General features: G+C 40.9%; 1 protein-coding gene across 1 annotated transcript in view; it reads right to left on the reverse strand.

Moving 5' to 3' along the window:
- Positions 1–21,179, reverse strand: part of dntt (deoxynucleotidyltransferase, terminal) — a 197,472-nt gene that overhangs the window by 79,097 nt on the left and 97,196 nt on the right. Inside the window, exon 8 of the mRNA XM_062995251.1 lies at positions 18,985–19,087. Coding sequence (XP_062851321.1) covers positions 18,985–19,087 — 103 coding nt within the window. The remainder of the gene's footprint in view (positions 1–18,984; positions 19,088–21,179) is intronic.

Raw genomic sequence — 21,179 nt, forward strand, 5'->3', positions numbered from 1 at the left:
AATGTGCTTATAATTAAAAACCTCCAAACTTTTCTTGGTTGTGAAGTAAAACACTAACTCGTTAGAAAACCAGTCAAGCGTTTAATTGTCACGTCATCTGTGTGACGCTGCAAACTAAATAAATACAAATAACAGCATTTCTTACTAACAATTACAATCTGAAGGTCTGATTGGTTCAGAAAGCGGTTCTTCCAATCATTAGCGCCAATTCTGTAGGAGCGTTCCATTCACCCCAGCTGTTTCAGTAAAAGGAAGCGGGCTGGAACACTTACCCATTGCGTGCATTGCGGGTTAAAACGGCTGGAGCGTTATTAGAGAGCAGAAAATGACACGATCAGAATATAATATATAATTAATTGTCACAGGTAACTAATGTTAACACATGCTGCTGACATTTGTTGTCTACAAGTCATTTTTTGCAAGTCACGAGTCGAGTCCCGAGTCATTTGAAAGGAGTCCGAGTCGAGTCTGAAGTCGCTGTCTGTGCGACTTACGTGCGACTCGGACTAGTCCCCATCTTTGCTTTACAATTGTGCCAAGACAGTTCCTTGGACTTCATGGTTTGATTTTTGTTCTGATAATGCAGTGTAATTTGAGTGCAGGTTTGTGCCATTCCAAATTATGCCAAATCACTTCAGATTGCACCAGATGGATTACAATTGATTTCTAGACATTGCTTAATATTAATTAAAGCAAACAGGATATGGCTAACTGCACGAGTGCCACAACAAAAAGTCTAAATTCTTATTAGTCTTATTTCTTTAATCTGCTTTTACTTCATTATTATTTATAATTGAGATTAGACTGATGGGTAAATATTGCAATTATTTTGATTCAATATCAAACTGAAGTGCGCAAAAAGTCAAGGTGTCTAAATACTTTCTGAACGCACTGTATTTCTATTTGGTACCAAGTGTTATTGAAATATTTACAGCATCTGAAGGCCGTGCATTCAATTAAGCACATGCTGGTAGTAAATACCACTCTGTTCAACCTGTTCAGATTTTCCTAGGTGTGTTAGGTGCATTCTCACAACTGCCAGTTTCACATATTACTATCAATGTTCATTAGGATTCAGATCATGACGAGTTTGGTTAAATGTTTTAAATGAATATCCTACTAGAATCTGGGACTGGGACAAAGTTCTCTGTCAGTGGGCTTTACATTTCACTCTAAAATGTTTTGGTCATTTGTTTTCATTGAGGCCTGCTTACAGTGAAGTTCCCCAAAGGTTCAAAGTGGAGGCTCACTGTTGTTTTGGGTATTCTAAGCAGTATATGGTGAAATTGGAAATATATATATTGTAGCGTCGCCACTGGGGGGCCGGCACGGGCTTTACCCAGAAAGCCTTGCGGCCGTGGTATCCAGGCTTACCGTAGCCGTGTAGCCCAGTGTTGGGGATGGGGTGGCTGCGGTAAGGGCTGGATAGGCAGCTCTATGTTTGTCTGTCTGTTGTGTGAATGTCTATGTGTATGAATGGATGTCTTAAAGTAACTGTCTGGCGGCCCGACGCCCCTCCCTTGATACTTGCCGGCGCCACAATATATATACACACACACACCGATCAGCCATAACATTAAAACCAACTCCTTGTTTCTACACACATTGACCATTATCAGCTCCACTTACCATATAGAAGCACTTTGTAGTTTTACATTTACTGACTGTAGTCCATCTGTTTCTCTGCATGCTTTGTTAGCCCCCTTTCATGCTGTTTTTTAATGGTCAGGACTCTCCCAGGACCAACCACAGAGCAGGCATTATTTAGGTGGTGGATCATTCTCAGCACTGCATTGACACTGCATTGAGACACCTAGGGTGGGCCATCACACAGTGGAAACGTGTACTGTGGTCAGATGAATCAGCATTCCAGGTCTTTTTTGGGAAAAAATGGACGCCGTGTGCTTTGGACCAAAGACAAAAAGGACCATCCAGACTGTTATTAGCAACAAGTCCAAAAGCCAGGGTCTGTCATGGTATGTGGTTGTGTCAGTGCCCTTGGCAAAGGTCATTTACACTTCTGTGATGCAGCATTAATGCAGAAAAGTACATTGAGATCTTAGAGCAACATATGCTGCCTTCAAGACGTCATCTTTTCCAGGGACGTCCATGTATTTTTCAACAAGACAATGCAAAACCACATGCTGCACACATTACAAAGCCATGGCTGTGGAAGAAGAGGGTACGGGTTCTGGACTGGCCTGCCTGCAGTCCTGATCTGTCCCCAATAGAGAATGTGTGGAGAATTTTGAAACGAAAAATGCGACAACGACGACCCCGTACATCTTAAGACGTGTTTGCAGGAATGAATGAGACAAAATAAAAGCTGAAACACTAAATCACTTGGTCTCATCTGTGCCAAAACATCTTTTAGGTGTGGTGAAAAGGAATGGCAACATTACAAAGTGGTAAATGCTTTACTGTCCCAACTTTTTTTGGAATGTGTTGCAGGCCTGAAATGCAGGAATGGATGTTTATTAATAAATTAAATGAAGTTGAGCAGATAAAACATGAAATATCTCAGGTTCATCCTGCCTGCAATGAAATAAAAGTCAAAGTAAATGTAAGGAACTCTGTGTTTTTTTTATTATTTGCATTTTGCATGCTGTCCCAACTTTTTCTGATTTGGGGTTGTACATTAGTAGGATGTATTCTGTATTGACCAATATAATTTCTATGTAATATCTAAGTATTTTGCCCAAGCCTGAATATGAATTGAAACTCCAAATTCTGGTCCAAACACTAAATGTCATTTTCAGCCACAGCCAAATTCATTAGGGAGGAGACTGTCAAATAGCCTTTTTATTCTCAGTACACAATCGTTGGCTAAATTGTGACTCTTAATGCAGCAGCAACAGCAGGATGCCATTTTCAATCTGTGCTAAACGGTTCCACTCCATAGGAAATGAAATCAATTCCAGACTTTAGTACAGAGCACATTCAGATACACAGGAAGCAAAATGTACAGAGAGGTACAGAGAGGAAGATAGAAAAGAAGGGAGTAAAAGGGGCAAAGGGTACAAAGATGAGGTGAGAAATTATGTAATAAAAGACATATGAAAGACAGATTTAAGTAAGATATCTAATAATGTATCAGCAAGTGGTACAGCAAGAGGATACAGGCAAAAATGGGGTAAAAAGGGAGAAAATAAAGATGGTCAGACAGGGCCGAGAACAAGAATAGGGGTCTGTAAATTGATTTCCTCTGGGTCTGTGCCCGGTCTGATTATTCAGCTCCGGTGGGAGCTGCACTAAGGCGATTAAGATTACAAATTGTCAGTTTAATTCCAGGGCCTGCAATAATTGTTGAATTACTATAACCCTCTTGCTGCCCATAAATCTTCAGCACTTGTGCTATAGAGGAATAATCGTCTGGGGAGCTACGACACCCTTGATATCGTACTATCGCACATGTACACCCTTACTTTCTTGGTCAAAACCAGAAGCCACTCAGAGTAATTGCAGCCCATCATGCCAGAAATGCTCCATGGAGTACAATAAAGTGACCACACACAGCCAATGAAGCAGGTACTGATTGAAAGTGAGAACCAGTGAATATCATTTACAACAGGGGTGGGATGAGAGTTTTTACTCATTTCTGCCCTCTTTTTCTATTCTTCGTGACCTCCTGCCCTCTCTGTCTTTCTCACTCACATATTCACACTTGGATGAGTCTCAGAACTCGGCTGAACGGCAGCAGATGTAAAGATAAAACTGCTGCTGAGGTGAGGAGCTGATTTCATATGTAATTACATGGAGCATTTCACTCTCCGTCAGTACAGATCTATAGCCGTGAAACACACCGTAATTCCATTCAACTAGAGCTGGCTTCACAAGCTATCTCTAAATCCAACACTCTAATACTGCAGCTCATCTAGTAATGTCACATAGATCTCATACTGTTAGTGCAAAATGTTACAGGTCAGGGTAATTAAAGTACCATTTGATTTGGCTCTAAAAGAGAATAATGATGGGGCACAATGGTAGAGAGGTGATTACAATAAGGAACTTTTAATATAGCTTTGGATGAAAGATAGTAGATAGTGAAGCAGACAGTAGATATAAATGATACAACAAAGGCTCTAAATCTACACAAATACACACTAGCACACTGTTAAAGGACAAGACTGAAACCATGATTTTATCAGCTCCACTTACCATATAGGAGCACTTTGTAGTTCTACAATTACTGACTCTAGTCCATCTATTTCTCTGCATACTGCAGGACCACCACAGAGCAGGTATTATTTGGGTGGTGGATCATTCTCAGCACTGCGGTGACACTGACATGGTGGTGGTGTGTTAGTGTGTGTTGTGCTGGTATGAGTGGATCAGACACAGCAACCCTGCTGGAGTTTTTAAATACCGTGTCCACTCACTGTCCACTCTATTAGACACTCCTACCTAGTTGGTCCACCTTGTAAATGTAAAGTCAGAGACGATCGCTCATCTATTGCTGCTGTTTAAATTGGTCATCTTCTAGACCTTCATCAGTGGTCACAGGACACTGACCATGGGGCGCTGTTGGCTGGATATATTCTCAGTCCAGCAGGGACAGTGAGGTGTTTAAAAACTCCATCAGCATTGCTGTGTCTGATCCACTCATACCAGCACAACACACACTAACACACCATGTCAGTGTCACTGCAGTGCTGAGAATGATCCACCACCCAAAAAATACCTATTCTGTAGTGTTCCTGGGAGAGTCCTGACCATTGAAGAACAGCATGAAAGCGGGCTAACAAAGCATGTAGAGAAACAGATGGACTAGAGTCAGTAATTGCAGAACTACAAAGTGCTTCTATATGGTAAGTGGAGCTGATAAAATGGACAATGAGTGTAGAAACAAGAATGTGGTTTTAATGTTGTAGCTGATTGGTATATATATAGTAGTAAAATATATACAATATTCATCTCACTGCAGTAATAGCTTTGCAATAGAAGTATTTTCTGTGGAATGTAATAACTAAATAGTGGGCAGAGATTATAAAGAAGAAGCCAATAATACCCAGTATTAACATTACTACACATTCAGGTGGCACATTCCGTTCAGGTGGCACTAGAACTAAAATATGCTAGCCCACCAGTTCTGGCATTTGAAAAAATAGAAATAACAAATACAGTAATTGTGCTTAATCAGGTATGAAGACCAGAATGATCTGGTGATTCTTAAAATACAGAAACAGTTGAATTATATATATTTTAATTTTTATATTTATCTAGAATGACCCCATTCTGCTGCTTGTTTAAGGTCGTTGCATGCTTCACTTATCAATGGTGTAGCCAAAATAGTTTAAAGCACTTTAGACGTGGTGGTGGTTAGAAGTGGTGAGTGCATATTTTTCACCATATACTGTATGCAGCCATATTTCAAGCAACATTGAAAGATTTTTGCCTTTTCTCAGGCTGTCCAGTCACCAGTGCTTTTATGTTTTGACCTTGCTGGGCTGTTTTACAATTCAAGTTTGAAGTTTTGGCTGATATTTCGGTTCGATTTCTAGTGATCCATTTACCCTGTCAATCTTTTTTTTTTCTTGTAAAAACTTGCACTTACATCCATCTAAATCACCACTGCTAATGTAGTTATTTTATAATTCTATAGAAACTTTATACATCTTTAGTCATCAGTTTAGATTTAAGGAATTAGTGGATCATTCACATGGCTTTTTTGAGTTACTTGGTCAGCCAACATCATCAATCATTGACATGGCAGACTGCAGCACCTACTACTCTCCAAATCAGTGAGGTGTACCAGCAGAGCCCGCAATAGTACAAATGGCACCTGAGGCAATATTCACATAGTCAACCAATTCTCCAGCTCAAAAATGTGTACAATACAGGCAAGCTACAGAATAGATTTTAGGATGTTTTTAATCTATTGTAAATTCTAAACCTACTAATGATCATGTGTTTAATTTCTTTATTTCTTTTTTATATTTTGTAGATGTAGATCATTTCATGTGAAGCAATTGAAGAGGCAGTTCTCATTGTGAACTCCTGATTTTTGGACTTTTTTGCAGTAAACCGTTCAGGTTTTGCTGATGGTTAAATAGTTGCTGAGTTTGTTTTTCAATATGTTATATTAAGTTATATAAGTTTTATTATGTCTGCAAGCAAGCAGCATGAGTGTGGAGAAATGCTTGTGCATAGTGTTTACCCAAACCACACACACACACCGACAGTTCTACAATTACTGACTGTAGTCCATCCGTCCAGTAAACGAAAGTAAAAATTAGGAATAAACAAATTCTAATCACTATCTTGCTGCAATGTTAGTATCCGTCAGTGTTCCCATCAGTCGTTGATATGGCAGTAATGTTTTAGAAGGCAGGACAACTCAACACCAGTAGATCTGGTCCACCCCAATGTTCAATTTGAGGCAACAGCCTTGTTGTGGATTGTGAATTAGTTCTTGACAGACACCAGTAGTGTCACCCACTTTGGGAACCTCTGCTCTAGTTCATGTACTGGTAACAAATTGCTGCGTCCCACCGAATGCCACCTTAGGTGACTTCTTATACCTTCCATGACAAACTTTGGCATACACTGCCAAGAAACTTCTACTCTTACTATCAGAAAGGTGAGGGTTTTTTTTACTGTTTGATTACAATTTTACTCTCTCATACATCAAACAGCTGCCATCAGAGCCAGATGGCAGTCAGACTGATGTAATGTCAATACTAAGGTGAGGCAGAGCAAGAGACTTCAAACCTCTCTGTTTTCAGGGTGAGATTAGCCTGTGTAAGAACAATGCACTTGAACTCTTCTTTTCTTTGATTTTAATGCCTTGCAGGAAACTATTGACTCTGATGGTGAGCTTTTCAGGCAGGCAGGATTACAAGGTTTTAAAAATGTGTGTACGTGATTTTTTAACTTACAAAAGTACCTAAGTCATGCTGAGCTTAGTTAACAGGCACAGTGCAGCACAGTGCAGAGTAAAACCTTATTCCTGTTGTCATATGCCCTATAGCATTTGTATAAAGTGATTCACTTTGTCATATCCAACAGCGCTAGAAATTGTACACATTTTTCACCCTGACACATAAAAAGACTTTATGTAAATGATATGAAAATGTGGTTTTCTGTGCCCACATTTAATAATATAAAATACTCTTCACCCATACTCTTGGCTTTTTAGAAAATGGTCTTTTCAACCCCGCTATTTTTGCCTGTCCATCATGGAACACTTGCTGCCTCCAAACTTTAGAATCAAATCTTAGTGAGCTGCCTTGCTGGCCACAGCCTACCTGGGTCACTGCCTAAATAAAGAGGATTCTAACTGATGTTAAACTTTAAAAGGCAGATTATTTAGACGCACTACTTAGACAGTGATTACATCATCAGCTGTCCCCGCCTACCGCCGCAGTGTTCGCTTACTAAGTTAATAGAGTTAGCTTCAGCCATTCAAATCAATGGGCACAACCCACTTGCATGCCAGCTAACATCTCCCTCTGTGTATCAAAAATGGTTAAATTGTCACTGACAAGGCCGAATTTGCAAATAAATTGTACACATTTATAAAAAAAAAAAAAAAAAACTTAATGTAGCTCCATTCGCTGCTCCGTTTTTGTCCGCCAAATTTTTTGTGAGAAAAGTCGGGTCGTACTGAATGCTGGAATTGCCATTGGAGATGAGGAAGCATATGGAGCTTCCTTGTTATTTGGTCAGAATATTGGTCTGAATAAGACATCTTAGTAGGCAGCATTTTAAGGCATCTAGGAATTTAGACAGCCTTCTTTTCAGAAACGTGTTGAATGACCTCCATGTAGAGAGCTCACTAGGTTTTTAGACAGACCCAATGTTTACAGTAAGAATAACTGTTTTTTTTAATTACCCTTCTTCATTACCCAACCCCTTTCTTCAAATCCTTTTAGTCTTGTTGCTTATTATGGCTTGTACCATAAAAATACCATGTTGTGCTCTAGCCCACAACCACAGTAACCATGTTTGAGTCTCAGCATTGTCAGCCAGATCAGGAGCTCTACAAACAAAACTGGCCATGTCTATGAAAGGGAAATCTAGATAAGGAATTCACCTCTGTGATGCTGCAACATTGACTTCTACTGTCTTGTTGAGAGGTGGCAGAATATAGTGTGTTCTGTGTTAAAGCTCTAAACAATACATTGCTGTTGGATGGTAAGAATATAAACAGTCTGCATCTTTATATGTATCAGGGACATCATGTGGCATGTGTTGTTCGTGCAGCAATGGTTGTGAGAGCAATAGACTGGAAATGATCAAAGAAACAAAAGAAATGAATGATATACTAAGCATTATTTTTAATCTATGTTTTACATGTGTGTCATTTGGGGACATATTGTGTAAATTATTCATGGTTGTGAAGATTACTATATCATTAAATGATGATTATTATTGGGACGCTCAGGTGGCGCAGCGGTAAATTACACTAGCCTGCTACTGCTGTGATCCATCGTTTGAACAGTGCTAACAGCTGGTCGAGGGTCTACATACAGGAATGACTGGCTATGTCTGGGGATACCAATAGCCAAGGCCCCATGATTGGATTGGTGTCCTCTACTGCAGTGGTTCTCAAGGGCCTCAGTGAGAGGAGTAAAATTGAGAAGAGTTAAAAGAATAACACATGATGGGACAGGAAAATGAATGGACTATTGGTATATGGGAGAGTTCTCGTGATACATCTATTTTTTATCTATCTTAAACTGCATGTAGCTTACGTTGGATCTTTGAGAATGGACACAAACGCCCAATTCAGATTCAGATGTTAATGCCGAACATAATACTGGTTGTCATCCTTGCTGAAAGCATAAGAATAATATCATAACCCGTGTCAAGGGGGGGTCCCCAATTTTTTTTTTTTATTTAACTCAGGGGGGTCTAAAAGATAAAAAGCTTAAGAACCTCCGCTCTAGTGGGTGTGTTACTGCATTGTGCCTAGTGATTTAGTAGAGACCTAGGTTTAGCAGACGCCTTTATTCAATGCGACTTACAGTACTGTGACAGTATATAGTCTGAGCAGTTGAGAGTTAAGCGCCTTGCTCAAGAGCCCAACAGCAGCAACCTGGCAGTGGTGGGGTTTGAACCAGTGACCTTCAGATTGCTAGTCCAGTACCCTAATCGTTAGGCTACAACTGCCAGACAGACACACACGTCTAGTCACTGTCTGTGGGAAGTTTGGACTGTTCAGGGTGTATTCCTGGCTTGTACCCAGTGTTTACAGGTAGGCTTTGGATGGGGATAAAACGATTACGTTCTTCCTTTAATAACAGCCAGATGGGACTGCTCACCTTTAACTTTCTTCTCAGCTGAAACTGACTAAATAAAATATCAAGTAGCATAAAAGCAGGTGGCAAACAGGGTCACTGAATTTTCTGATTCTAGGCCAGCGCTTCCTCTCATCTGTCTCTGTGGTAGCGATGGCTGCCCTCTCCTCTGGCCCTCACTTATGCTTTTATATCTGGCTGCTGGATAAAAAATGAAAGATGATGAAGGCCATTTTTACAAGGTCAGTCTTTTTTCCACTTCGGATGTATTTTTACCTCCTCGTGGGCTGAAAGAATAAGAACAAGACGTGTGATATTGAGCCCCAGCGATGCTGCAGGCACCCCAGGGGCCCAGATCAGCATGACAAGGTTACGTGGCGTACGACGACCTCTACTACCTCCACTTAATCAGCGGCTCTCTACCATACTTTCTTGCCCCCGGGAGGCCTGCGGAGGCAAACTTCCTGCTTTTCCAGCACGAACGCACCCACGTCCCTACAGGAAGCCGCAGCTTTAAAGCGAGGCAAAGTTTCTGCCAGGAAAAGTGAAAAGGGCTAATTACCAGCATGTACTAAAGCTCGAGGAGGCAAAACTGAAGGCAGAGTGAGAGAGAAACCTAGCATGGGCGAGAGACATGGAGAATGAGAACAGAGAGAAAGGCGAGTAGGTGCTGGGTTATTTTAAATCTCTGAGATTTTTAGCGTGGAAATGACAGAGACTGGGGCCAGCAGGCAACCGCAGCGCCAGCACAGCCAGTGCCACTGACTGCATTTTATCAAACGCCTCCCACTAATTATCCCCTCCTCTACTACACTTGTCTCTGAGGAGCCAGGTGCTGACAAGTCTTCTTCTTCATCATTCTTTCTCTGTCACTGTCTGTCTAACCGCTGCTCCATCTTTCCCACTTTCCCTCACCGTCTTCTGTAGCACTTTTGCAGCTTGTTTATATTCTTTCACACCCTCAGTATGTTTCTTCCCCTCGCCTTTGTTCCATTTTCTATTCCAGGCTAAGTGTTTTATGACATATTCAAAGACAAAGACATCTAGTCAAGTCTTCCTCACACTCATAATCATTTCCTTTTCATCTCTTCTCCCTTCTTTCTGTCAGGCTTCCAAAAGCAGCTACTAATGCCTTGAAGTTCCTTCAGATTTTAATAATATATGGTGTGTTTGAAAACCTAGTAAGCTGTCTTGCTGTCTTACTGCCTACATAGGCAGAGAGGATTCTAATAAGTCATTGACAGCGATTCGCTAACTAAGCTAACACAGTTAGCCTCATGCCATTCAAACCAATGGGATGGGGTGGCACAACACACTAGCATGTCAACTAACATCTCCCTCCGTGTACCAAAAATGGTTAAATTAACTGACAAGCCTGAAATTGCAAATAAAAACACTTCTGCATGTTTATACAAATTAAAAATCAATAATAATTTATTTACGTTCGAAAATAACTCGTTAGTTTCTCCGCACCGTCCGCCATATTTGTTATTTTTCTGTGAGAAAAGTTGTGCCGCATTAAATGCTGGGATTGCCTTCGCCGCTAATGCGTAGTTCACACTACACGACTTTTGCCCTGATTTTCGTCGGCGACTGGTTGGCGCTAGATTTGCCGGCTCGAGAGCAACTCGGCGTTTGCTCGGCGATCGAAACTCGGCTCTCGATCGCTATGTGTGAACTACCCAACAACTGGATCCGAGCGGCTCGCCAAGCCGAATCGAGATTTCTAGCATGTCAGATATCTGGATAGGTGTTTTCCGACTGGAAATGAGTGCTATGTCGAACAGCCAATGAGAACACAAGATACGGTGTGAGGTGTGTAATAGGTGGGACAGGGGCTTAATATAGTTTATATCAGAATACATCGACACACACACGTTTTACAGTATTTCTGACCTTATCGTTCTCTACAAAACACCAACTCTGTATTGCATAAAATATTTATTAACCTCCAACTCACTATAGAACAATCCATGCTGTTAGCGTAGCCAAATCCACTCAGATTCATTTATTTTTCCTACTTGTTTTTACGCTGCACATCAGCATACAAACTTTGATCGCTCGCTACTTGTTGACGTGCATTTTTGGACGTGGTATCATTAAACCCCTCGTCACATCTCAAGTTTGTTTTCATGACAAAACGTAGTTTGGGAGACCAGAGAAGCTCGTCTGCGATTCCAGTTGGTGATAGATGGTGTAGTGTGAAACCCCCTATCACCGATCAGTCGTGTAGTGTGAAATACACACCGACTTAAAAGACTCCCGAATACAAGCGATCCAGTCGTGTAGTGTGAACTGTACAGCGACCTGACAACTTGGAAAGTCGTGTAGTGTGAACTTGGCATAAGACAGCATTGATGCTCACTCGTTCTTGAGTCAAAATAGCGTTGAAATTTTAAGATACCTTACTAGTGAGCATATTAAGGCATCTAGGATTTCAAACAGTCTTCTTCTTGGGAGCGTGTGTAGGATAACGTAAAATGCTGTCTATGTAGAGAGATCACTATGTTTTCGAACACACCCATAGTCTCTGATGGAGACCTACTAATGTGTACTGGTCAGCATGTCTTGTGGAAAAGTACCTCACTTAACTTTTGTCCACTACCCTGTCTTAATGTCAGAGGGTTAACTGTAGGCATATGTTAGTCCTACAACATTGTTACAGCATCAGACACCAAACTCATAATGCTAATGATATTTAACCTTTTACTAACCATTTTATATTGCCTGGGTTGTGCTGAAAGCCGAGAAAAATATGCATCCACTGACCGAACACTTTAAAAAGCAAACCAGCAAAATCACAAAAGAGAAAACATGAAAGAGAAAATTAAACAAAACATACCAGCTAGAAGCGACATTAAGAGATGCACTCACAGTGCATTTAATCAGAAATGAAACACACATCCGTCTTTATATGCACATTTCAAAGCACACACATACAAGGGTTCTTCAAAAAGTTTCTGCACTTTTTAAACTCTATTTATTAGAAAATTCAAAAACAAATTACATCACTTTTCCACAGTCACCTTCTGATGAATTTTTCCAGCGTGATGCACGGCTGCTTTTACATCACCACATGAAAATCTTCTTCTCCTTAAAGCTTCTTTGAGCACCCAAAAAGGTGGAAATCAGACGGTGCTAAATCCAGACCATAAGCTCGCTCTCAGAGTCTCAGACATGACCAATCACTACTCCTCCCGCCCTCACCATTTCCAACCAAAATATAAAAGTGCTGAAACTTTTTGAAGATCCCTCATATATATACACATACACTGGGCACTCGGGTGGCACAGGAGTAAAATACACTAGTCTGCTACCACTAAGATCTTATGTGTTCGAATCTAAGTGGTGCTGCCAGTCAGTTGGGCATCCATACAGACATGATTGGCTATGTCTGGTTAGGAATGACTGAACAGCCTAGCAAATTGTAAGGTGCACCTGACAGAGTGTTCTTAGTGCTAGTCCCAAGCCCGGATAGAACTAAGGTTGCCTCAGAAAGGGCGTTCAGCGTAAAAAAAAAGAAACTGTGTCAAATCAGGAATAACCAGAATAATCCACTGTGATGCTAAACACAAGAGCAGCCACAAACACACACATACACCCATACATAAACTTAGGTAGAAGTTAGGTATAGAAAAGGCAAAGTAACATATAAATACTTGTAGAGAATTGTAACAGTGCACAAAAATTTAAATTCTTGCTGTGTTAAATTCATTTTGCACACCAGCACCGAGATTCTGAACTTCTCAATTCAAAACTCAGCATTGCCACCTGTCAGCTGGGCATTATCTAGCGAGTATAATTGGCAGTGCCTGCAGAGAGGGGTGACCAGAATATGTGGGTGGGGTCTTCAAATGCTGTGTAAGGACCCTGATTGGCGGATATAGGCGACTGTGCAGAGTGCATGGGTGGAAAAGGGTTCCGTTAAGGGCTGCGCGTGGGTCGGAGGAGGCGTCAGCAGCAAACTGCCAAAAATCAGGGATCCCCAGCAGAGGAACACAAATTGAGCTACACTAAATTGGGAGACAATGGGAGAAAAACACACAATATATATTCAGGTATATGTATACACTGATCAGCCATAACATTAAAACCACCTCCTTGTTTCTACACTCACTGTCCGTTTTATCAGCTTTACTGACCATATAGAAGCACTTTGTAGTTCAACAATTACTGACTGTAGTCCATCTGTTTTTTCTACATACCTTTTTAGCCTGCTTTCACCCTGATCTTCAATGGTTAGGACCCCCACAGGACCACCACAGAGCAGGTATTATTTAGGTGGTGGATCATTCTCAGCACTGCAGTGACACTGACATGGTGGTGGTGTGTTAGTGTGTGTTGTGCTGGTATGAGTGGATGAGACACAGCAGCACTGCTGGAGTTTTAAAATGCAGTGTCCACTCAGTGTCCACTCTATAAGACACTCCTACCTAGTTGGTCCACCTTGTAGATGTAAAGTCAGAGACGATCGCTCATCTATTGACACTGTTTCAGTTGGTCATCTTCTAGACCTTCGTATGTGGTCACAGGATGCTGCCCACGGGGCGCTGTTGGCTGGATATTTTTGGCTGGTTAACTATTCCAGTGACAGTGAGGTGTTTAAAAATTCCATCAGCGCTGCTGTGTCTGATCTACTTATACCAGCACAACACACACTAACACACCACCACCATGTCGTTGTCACTGCAGTGCCGAGAATGATCCACCACTCAAATAATACCTGTGGGGTTCCTGACCATTGAAGAACAGGGTGAAAGTGGGCTAACAAAGCATGCAGAGAAACAGATGGACTTCAGTCAGTAATTGTGGAACTACAAGTGCTTCTATATGGTAAGTATAGCTGATAAAATGGACAGTCAGTGTAGAAACAAGGAGGTGGTTTTAATGTTATGGCTGATTGGTATATATACAGTGTATCACAAAAGTGAGTACACCCCTCACATTTCTGCAGATATTTAAGTATATCTTTTCATTTGACAACACTAACAAAATGACACTTTGACACAATGAAAAGTAGTCTGTGTGCAGCTTATATAACAGTGTAAATTTATTCTTCCCTCAAAATAACTCAATATACAGCCATTAATGTCTAAACCACCGGCAACAAAAGTGAGTACACCCCTTAGTGAAAGTTCCTGAAGTGTCAATATTTTGTGTGGCCACCATTATTTCCCAGAACTGCCTTAACTCTCCTGGGCATGGAGTTTACCAGAGCTTCACAGGTTGCCACTGGAATGCTTTTTCACTCCTCCATGACGACATCACGGAGCTGGCGGATATTCGAGACTTTGCGCTCCTCCACCTTCCGCTTGAGGATGCCCCAAAGATGTTCTATTGGGTTTAGGTCTGGAGACATGCTTGGCCAGTCCATCACCTTTACCCTCAGCCTCTTCAATAAAGCAGTGGTCGTCTTAGAGGTGTGTTTGGAGTCATTATCATGCTGGAACACTGCCCTGCGACCCAGTTTCTGGAGGGAGGGGATCATGCTCTGCTCAGTATTTCACAGTACATATTGGAGTTCATGTGTCCCTCAATGAAATGTAACTCCCCAACACTTGCTGCACTCATGCATCCCCAGACCATGGCATTCCCACCACCATGCTTGACTGTAGGCATGACACACTTATCTTTGTACTCCTCACCTGATTGCCGCCACACATGCTTGAGACCATCTGAACCAAACAAATTAATATTGGTCTCATCAGACCATAGTACATGGTTCCAGTAATCCATGTCCTTTGTTGACATGTCTTCAGCAAACTGTTTGCGGGCTTTCTTGTGTAGAGACTTCAGAAGAGGCTTCCTTCTGGGGTGACAGCCATGCAGACCAATTTGATGTAGTGTGCGGCGTATGGTCTGAGCACTGACAGGCTGACCCCTCACCTTTTCAATCTCTGCAGCAATGCTGACAGCACTCCTGCACCTATCTTTCAAAGACAGCAGTTGGATGTGACGCTGAGCACGTGCACTCAGCTTCTTTGGACGACCAACGCGAGGTCTGTTCTGAGTGGACCCTGCTCTTTTAAAATGCTGGATGATCTTGGCCACTGTGCTGCAGCTCAGTTTCAGGGTGTTGGCAATCTTCTTGTAGCCTTGGCCATCTTCATGTAGCGCAACAATTCGTCTTTTAAGATCCTCAGAGAGTTCTTTGCCATGAGGTGCCATGTTGGAACTTTCAGTGACCAGTATGAGAGAGTGTGAGAGCTGTACTACTAAATTGAACACACCTGCTCCCTATGCACACCTGAGACCTAGTAACACTAACAAATCACATGACATTTTGGAGGGAAAATGACAAGCAGTGCTCAATTTGGACATTTAGGGGTGTAGTCTCTTAGGGGTGTACTCACTTTTGTTGCCGGTGGTTTAGACATTAATGGCTGTATATTGAGTTATTTTGAGGGAAGAATAAATTTACACTGTTATATAAGCTGCACACAGACTACTTTTCATTGTCTCAAAGTGTCATTTTGTCAGTGTTGTCCCATGAAAAGATATACTTAAATATCTGCAGAAATGTGAGGGGTGTACTCACTTTTGTGATACACTGTATATATATATATACCAATATAACCAGTTTTACAGAACACAAGTCCAGTCATCTGGACATACAGTGTGACTGACTAATAGTCAAGCTTAATAGCTGACAAAGGATGACATTCACACCCTTTCTATCACAATAGCACTAGTCAATAACACTGCATGAGCTGGTTTCATGTGTCTCAGATAAATAACATGGTACCCTTAACCCTCCCACACAGGTAGCTACTTTGTAATAGTGGGTGGAAATTAAAAACCACTTAACAGGAAGAAAAATAGATTAGTGGGGTAAATCTACAACCAGCAGTTTGAGTCTTTATTTATGGTCTTATCTGTATCTGAATAAATAGTGTATCAAGTGGTGTATAAAAGCTGGTAAATAAAGAAATAATCATATCTAACTGACCACATCATCACATTTCTTTGACACGTGTGTCTGTATATTTATTTTAGTTCTGAACAGCTTTTGTCCTCCATCCCTACATAATTGTATACCTATGTGCTCATCAAAAATATTATGTGTGTCTGAAGGGACAATATCTTCTCCCTACTTCTAATTCTCCTCCTGTTCAACCGATCTTGTGCTTAATAGTGACAGATTTACAAAAGCACAAAAGTTCCTCCAGAAGAATGTTTGACAGATCTGTCACTGCAGCTTTCAAATTCCCAAATCAGTTAATTAACTGCCTTCATTATTACAAAATATATTCAGCTTCATCCTGTTTGTCTATTCTCTGGGCTTCACTAGATCAGTCAAACCTTCAGCTCAGCCCTTCATCCATCCATCATCCATCTATCTATCTGTCAATCAATCCATTTTATACTGTTACAGCAGTATACACAGTCAAAAGAGGAAAGTAGCTTACAGAACCAGAAATACAGCATATTAGTTTGATGCTTGTACAGATCTCAGTTGGTGTGTTGTTCAATATCAAAACAATAAAAAATGCTGTTATATGTGACAGTCAAAACAAAACAATGCATACTAATATATAAACAAGTCAAAGTGCTATTTCCTACAGAGATTTTTACAGCCATTACTTAGCTTACCTGTTGTAATAATGCCTTGTTTACAATGCCTTAAATTATTTATCCCCATTTCTTTGAAATCAATTGAAGGTATATTAATTAATTTAACTAGGAACATTTATTTCTTTTTATATACACTGATCAACCATAACATTACAACCACCTCCTTGTTTCTACACACACTGTCCATTTTATAACTTTCCATATAGAAGCACTTTGTAGTTCTACAATTACTGACTGTAGTCTGTCTGTTTCTCTGCATAGTTTTTTAGCCTGCTTTCACCCTGTTCCTTAATTGTCAGGACTCTCCCAGGACCACCACAGAGCAGATATTATTTAGGTGGTGGATCACTCTCAGCACTGCAGTGACACTGACATGGTGGTGGTGTGTTAGTGTGTGTTGTGCTGGTATGAGTGGATCAAACACAGCAGCACTGATGGAGTTTTTAAACACCTCACTGTCCCTGCTGAACTGAGAATAGTCCACCAACCAAAAACATCCAGCCAACAGCACCCTGTGGGCAGCATCCTGTGACCAATGATGAAGGTCTAGAAGATGACCAACTCAAACAGCAGCAATCTATGAGCGATCGTCTCTGTCTTTACATCTACAAGGTGAACCATCTAAGTAGGAGTGTCTAATAGAGTGGACACGGTATTTAAAAACTCCAGCAGCACTGCTGTGTCTGATCCACTCATACCAGCACAACACACACTAACACACAACCACCATGTCAGTGTCACTGCAGTGCTAAGAATGATCCACCACCTAAATAATACCTGCTCTGTGGTGGTCCTGTGGGGGTCCTGACCATTGAAGAACAGCATGAAAGGGGGCTAACAAAGCATGATGCACTACAGTCAGTAATTGTAGGACTACAAAGTGCTTCTATATGGTAAGTGGAGCCGATAAAATGGACAGTATGTAGAAACAAGGGGGTGGTTTTAATTAATGGCTGATCAGTGTATATTGGCGAGTTGCTTAACTTTACGCCCCCAATTTGAGATTTTTCTACATTTCGTGTGATGGATCTGACTTTGGTCTGACTTTTTTTATATTGTTAAAGAATAGACAAAATAGATAAATTGTACTCTGTGGGATTTAGTCACGCTCCTGAGAAAAACAGTAAGTATGAGGGTTTGGGATTTTCAGGGCACTCCAGATATCATGTGATTCATGGGTCTAAGGGAGTTAAAGTGTAAATTTCTTCTTTGTTGTGTAGAAATCCTCTGCAGTGAAAATAAAACCCCTAAATATAGGTTTTGAAGTCTTGATCTATTTTATCAGGTATAAGGGAACTGATATTTTTCTCCTTGGATGAAGAGCTTTAATACTTTTCTGGATTTCACACACCTTAAGGGTGTATAAATAATTTATTAATGAAGGCGAGACAGATTGGTAGTTTTCCTCATAATCACAGTCACTTTACACTTAGAACGCTATTTCATCAGTGTAATGTACTTTGATTCACATGTTAACACCACTTATCTGGCTAAATAAACAAAAAGCAAAAAACATGCACGCTCAAACAAGGGCGGCAAAACACGCTAGCACACCAGAGCTGACATCTCAAACTTGTCGGTTCAAATCTCAGCTCTGCTACCAACAGCCTAAGCGCCTATACAAACAAAAGGGAGGGTACCAAAGGAGATTCCTCATAACTGATGCAATTACGACCTCTGCTGGCTGATTGATGGCGCCTGCACAGAGACGAGGGATAATGTGATCAGGGTGTGTCTCTCCATACACAAAGCTGATCCACATTTAAACTTGTCTTGTGCAGGTGAAAAAATGCAGTCGGAGGGGGCGTGTGTTAGTCACGGCTCTCCTCAGTCAGAGTGGAGGTCAACATCAGTGGAGAGGAAGCACTGTTTTTCATTATAGTCAAACATGTCAAAATATAGTATATTACCCAATAATCTAGAATTTACCTCTGTAATTAAACCAATGCTTAAAGAGTTTATTAGCAGTAATGTTGCTAATTAATTACTGTCAGTTAAATGAGATAATTGAAAAAAAAACCCACTTTTTTTCTTTAATTAGTGCTCTGGGGGACCCGAAAGCACATCAAGTGCATTTGAACACTAACTGTTCTAACTAGATGTCACTAACTAGATGTCACCATTAGTAAGGGTTGGTGGAGAACGTGTGAGACTTTACAGCACTTACTTGACTCTGGAGTCTATTAATCACTGCAGGCAGAAGTCTATCTTCTCTACCAGGCTCAGGTACAGTCAGGATAAAATCCACATCATGTCCAAACTCTTTCCCCCTGCGTGAGGACAGAAAGCACATAACCAAAAAAATTACAATTACAGTTATCAGCATAACATTGTTTAACTGTTTGCAAGTCACATATTTATTTTTTATGACTGCAATGTAAACATGTCTATATGTTTATATGTCTATACACAGATCAGGCATAACATTATGATCACCTTCCTAATATTGTGTTGGTCCCCCTTTTTGCTGCCAAAACAACCCTGACCCGTCGAGGCATGGACTCCACCAGACCCCTGAAGGTGTGCTGTGGTATCTGGCACCAAGATGTTAGCAGCAGATCATTTAACTCCTGTAAGTTGCGAGGTGGGGCCTCCACGTGCCCATGGTTGGCACTTTCGGCGGTGGACAAGGGTCAGCATGGGCACCCTGACTGGTCTGCGGCCATGCAGCCCCATACACAACAAACTGTGATGCACTGTGTATTCTAAAACTTTCTATCAGAACCAGCATTAACTTCTTCAATTTGAGCTACAGTAGCTCGTCTGTTGGATCAGACCACACGGGCCAGCCTTTGCTCCCCACGTGCATCAGTAAGCCTTGGCCGCCCATGACCCTGTCACTGGATTACTATTGTTCCTTTGTTGGACCACTTTTGATAGATACTGACCACTGCGGACCGGGAACACCCCACAAGAGCTGCAGTTTTGGAGATGCTCTGACCCAGTCGTCTAGCCATCAAAATTGGCCCTTGTCAAACTCACTCAAATGCTCACTCTTGTCCATTTTTCCTGCTTCGAACACATCAACCTTGAGGATAAAATGTTGCTGCCTAATATATCCCACCCACTATATATATACAGTATATATACAGTATATATATATATATATATATATACAGTATATATACTGTATATTTATATATATAAATATAAGAACAATGCCTTTATTTGTGCATGGCAGAGCTGGGATTTGAACTCTCAACCTTTCAGTTGATAGCCCAAAGCTCTACCCACTAGGCTACCACTGTCCCCTATCTATATATCTATATAGACAGACACACACATATGCATATATACATTGTTACACTAAATCATTTCCAGAAAAAGCCCCATTGTTTTACAATCTGTAGACATTTGCTATGTGTAACACCTTTCAAATAAGGTATTTGTAATGCATCATTAAATCATCCCTCCTCTCAGCTGCTGATGCTCTCATTTCCTTTACCCATGTCAATGTTTCAGGATTATGGTAATGGAAACAGCTACACTGAGCCCCAGTGGCTACACGCACAAGAACATGTTAAGTGGATTCCTGGTAAAATAACACTGCATAGTTTATTACAGCTTTTGTTTAAGGTTTTTTCCTTTTTTTCTGTACCATTCATCATTGTGCCAATGATAGTCTTTCTTTATAAATAAACTTGCCTTTTTTAAATGTGTGTGTTTAAAGATTTCAAATGGGTCGGTAGCACTGTCGCCTGTTCGATCCCCAAGCAGGGTCCTTTCTGTGTAAAGTTTGCATGTTCTTCCTGTGTCTGCATGGGTTTCCTCCCACAGTCCAAAAACATGTAGTCAGGTTAATTGGAGACACTGAATTGCCTTACAGGTGAATGTGTGTGTAGGTGTGCCTGCCCTGCAATGGCCTGGTGCCCCGTCCAGGGTGTTACTGTGTGCCTAGCACCCTAATTAGATAAGCGGTTAAGAAAGTGAGTGAGTCTGATGTCTTACTACCATTATGATCATATCTGCTCCAACTGTTACATGGTGCATCAATAAAATTAGGTCACTGCATATAATATACTATTTGCATAAATGGACTAGATATTAAAAAGGGCAAAGTAGCACAGTAAAAGTATTCCTCTTTAGACACCCCAAAACAGTCCATAACAGTAATTGAGATATAGTTTTAGGACTTTTAAAAATGTATAAAAAATATTTTAATATTTTATGTTTTATGTAATTAGATAAATACATTTGCTACAACTATATACACAAACATATCACAGGGTGGTAAGAGCATCGCAAGAGAGGCTGGTGGGTGTAACCCCGCTCCTGCTATATTAGAGATGCAGGTTATTTAACTTAAGCAGAACAACACTGTGGCTGAAAAGCTACAAAAACAAAAGAAAGAAAAACACGCGA

This window comes from Trichomycterus rosablanca, chromosome 5, assembly GCF_030014385.1.
Source record: "Trichomycterus rosablanca isolate fTriRos1 chromosome 5, fTriRos1.hap1, whole genome shotgun sequence".
In the NCBI taxonomy this organism is placed as follows: domain Eukaryota; kingdom Metazoa; phylum Chordata; class Actinopteri; order Siluriformes; family Trichomycteridae; genus Trichomycterus; species Trichomycterus rosablanca.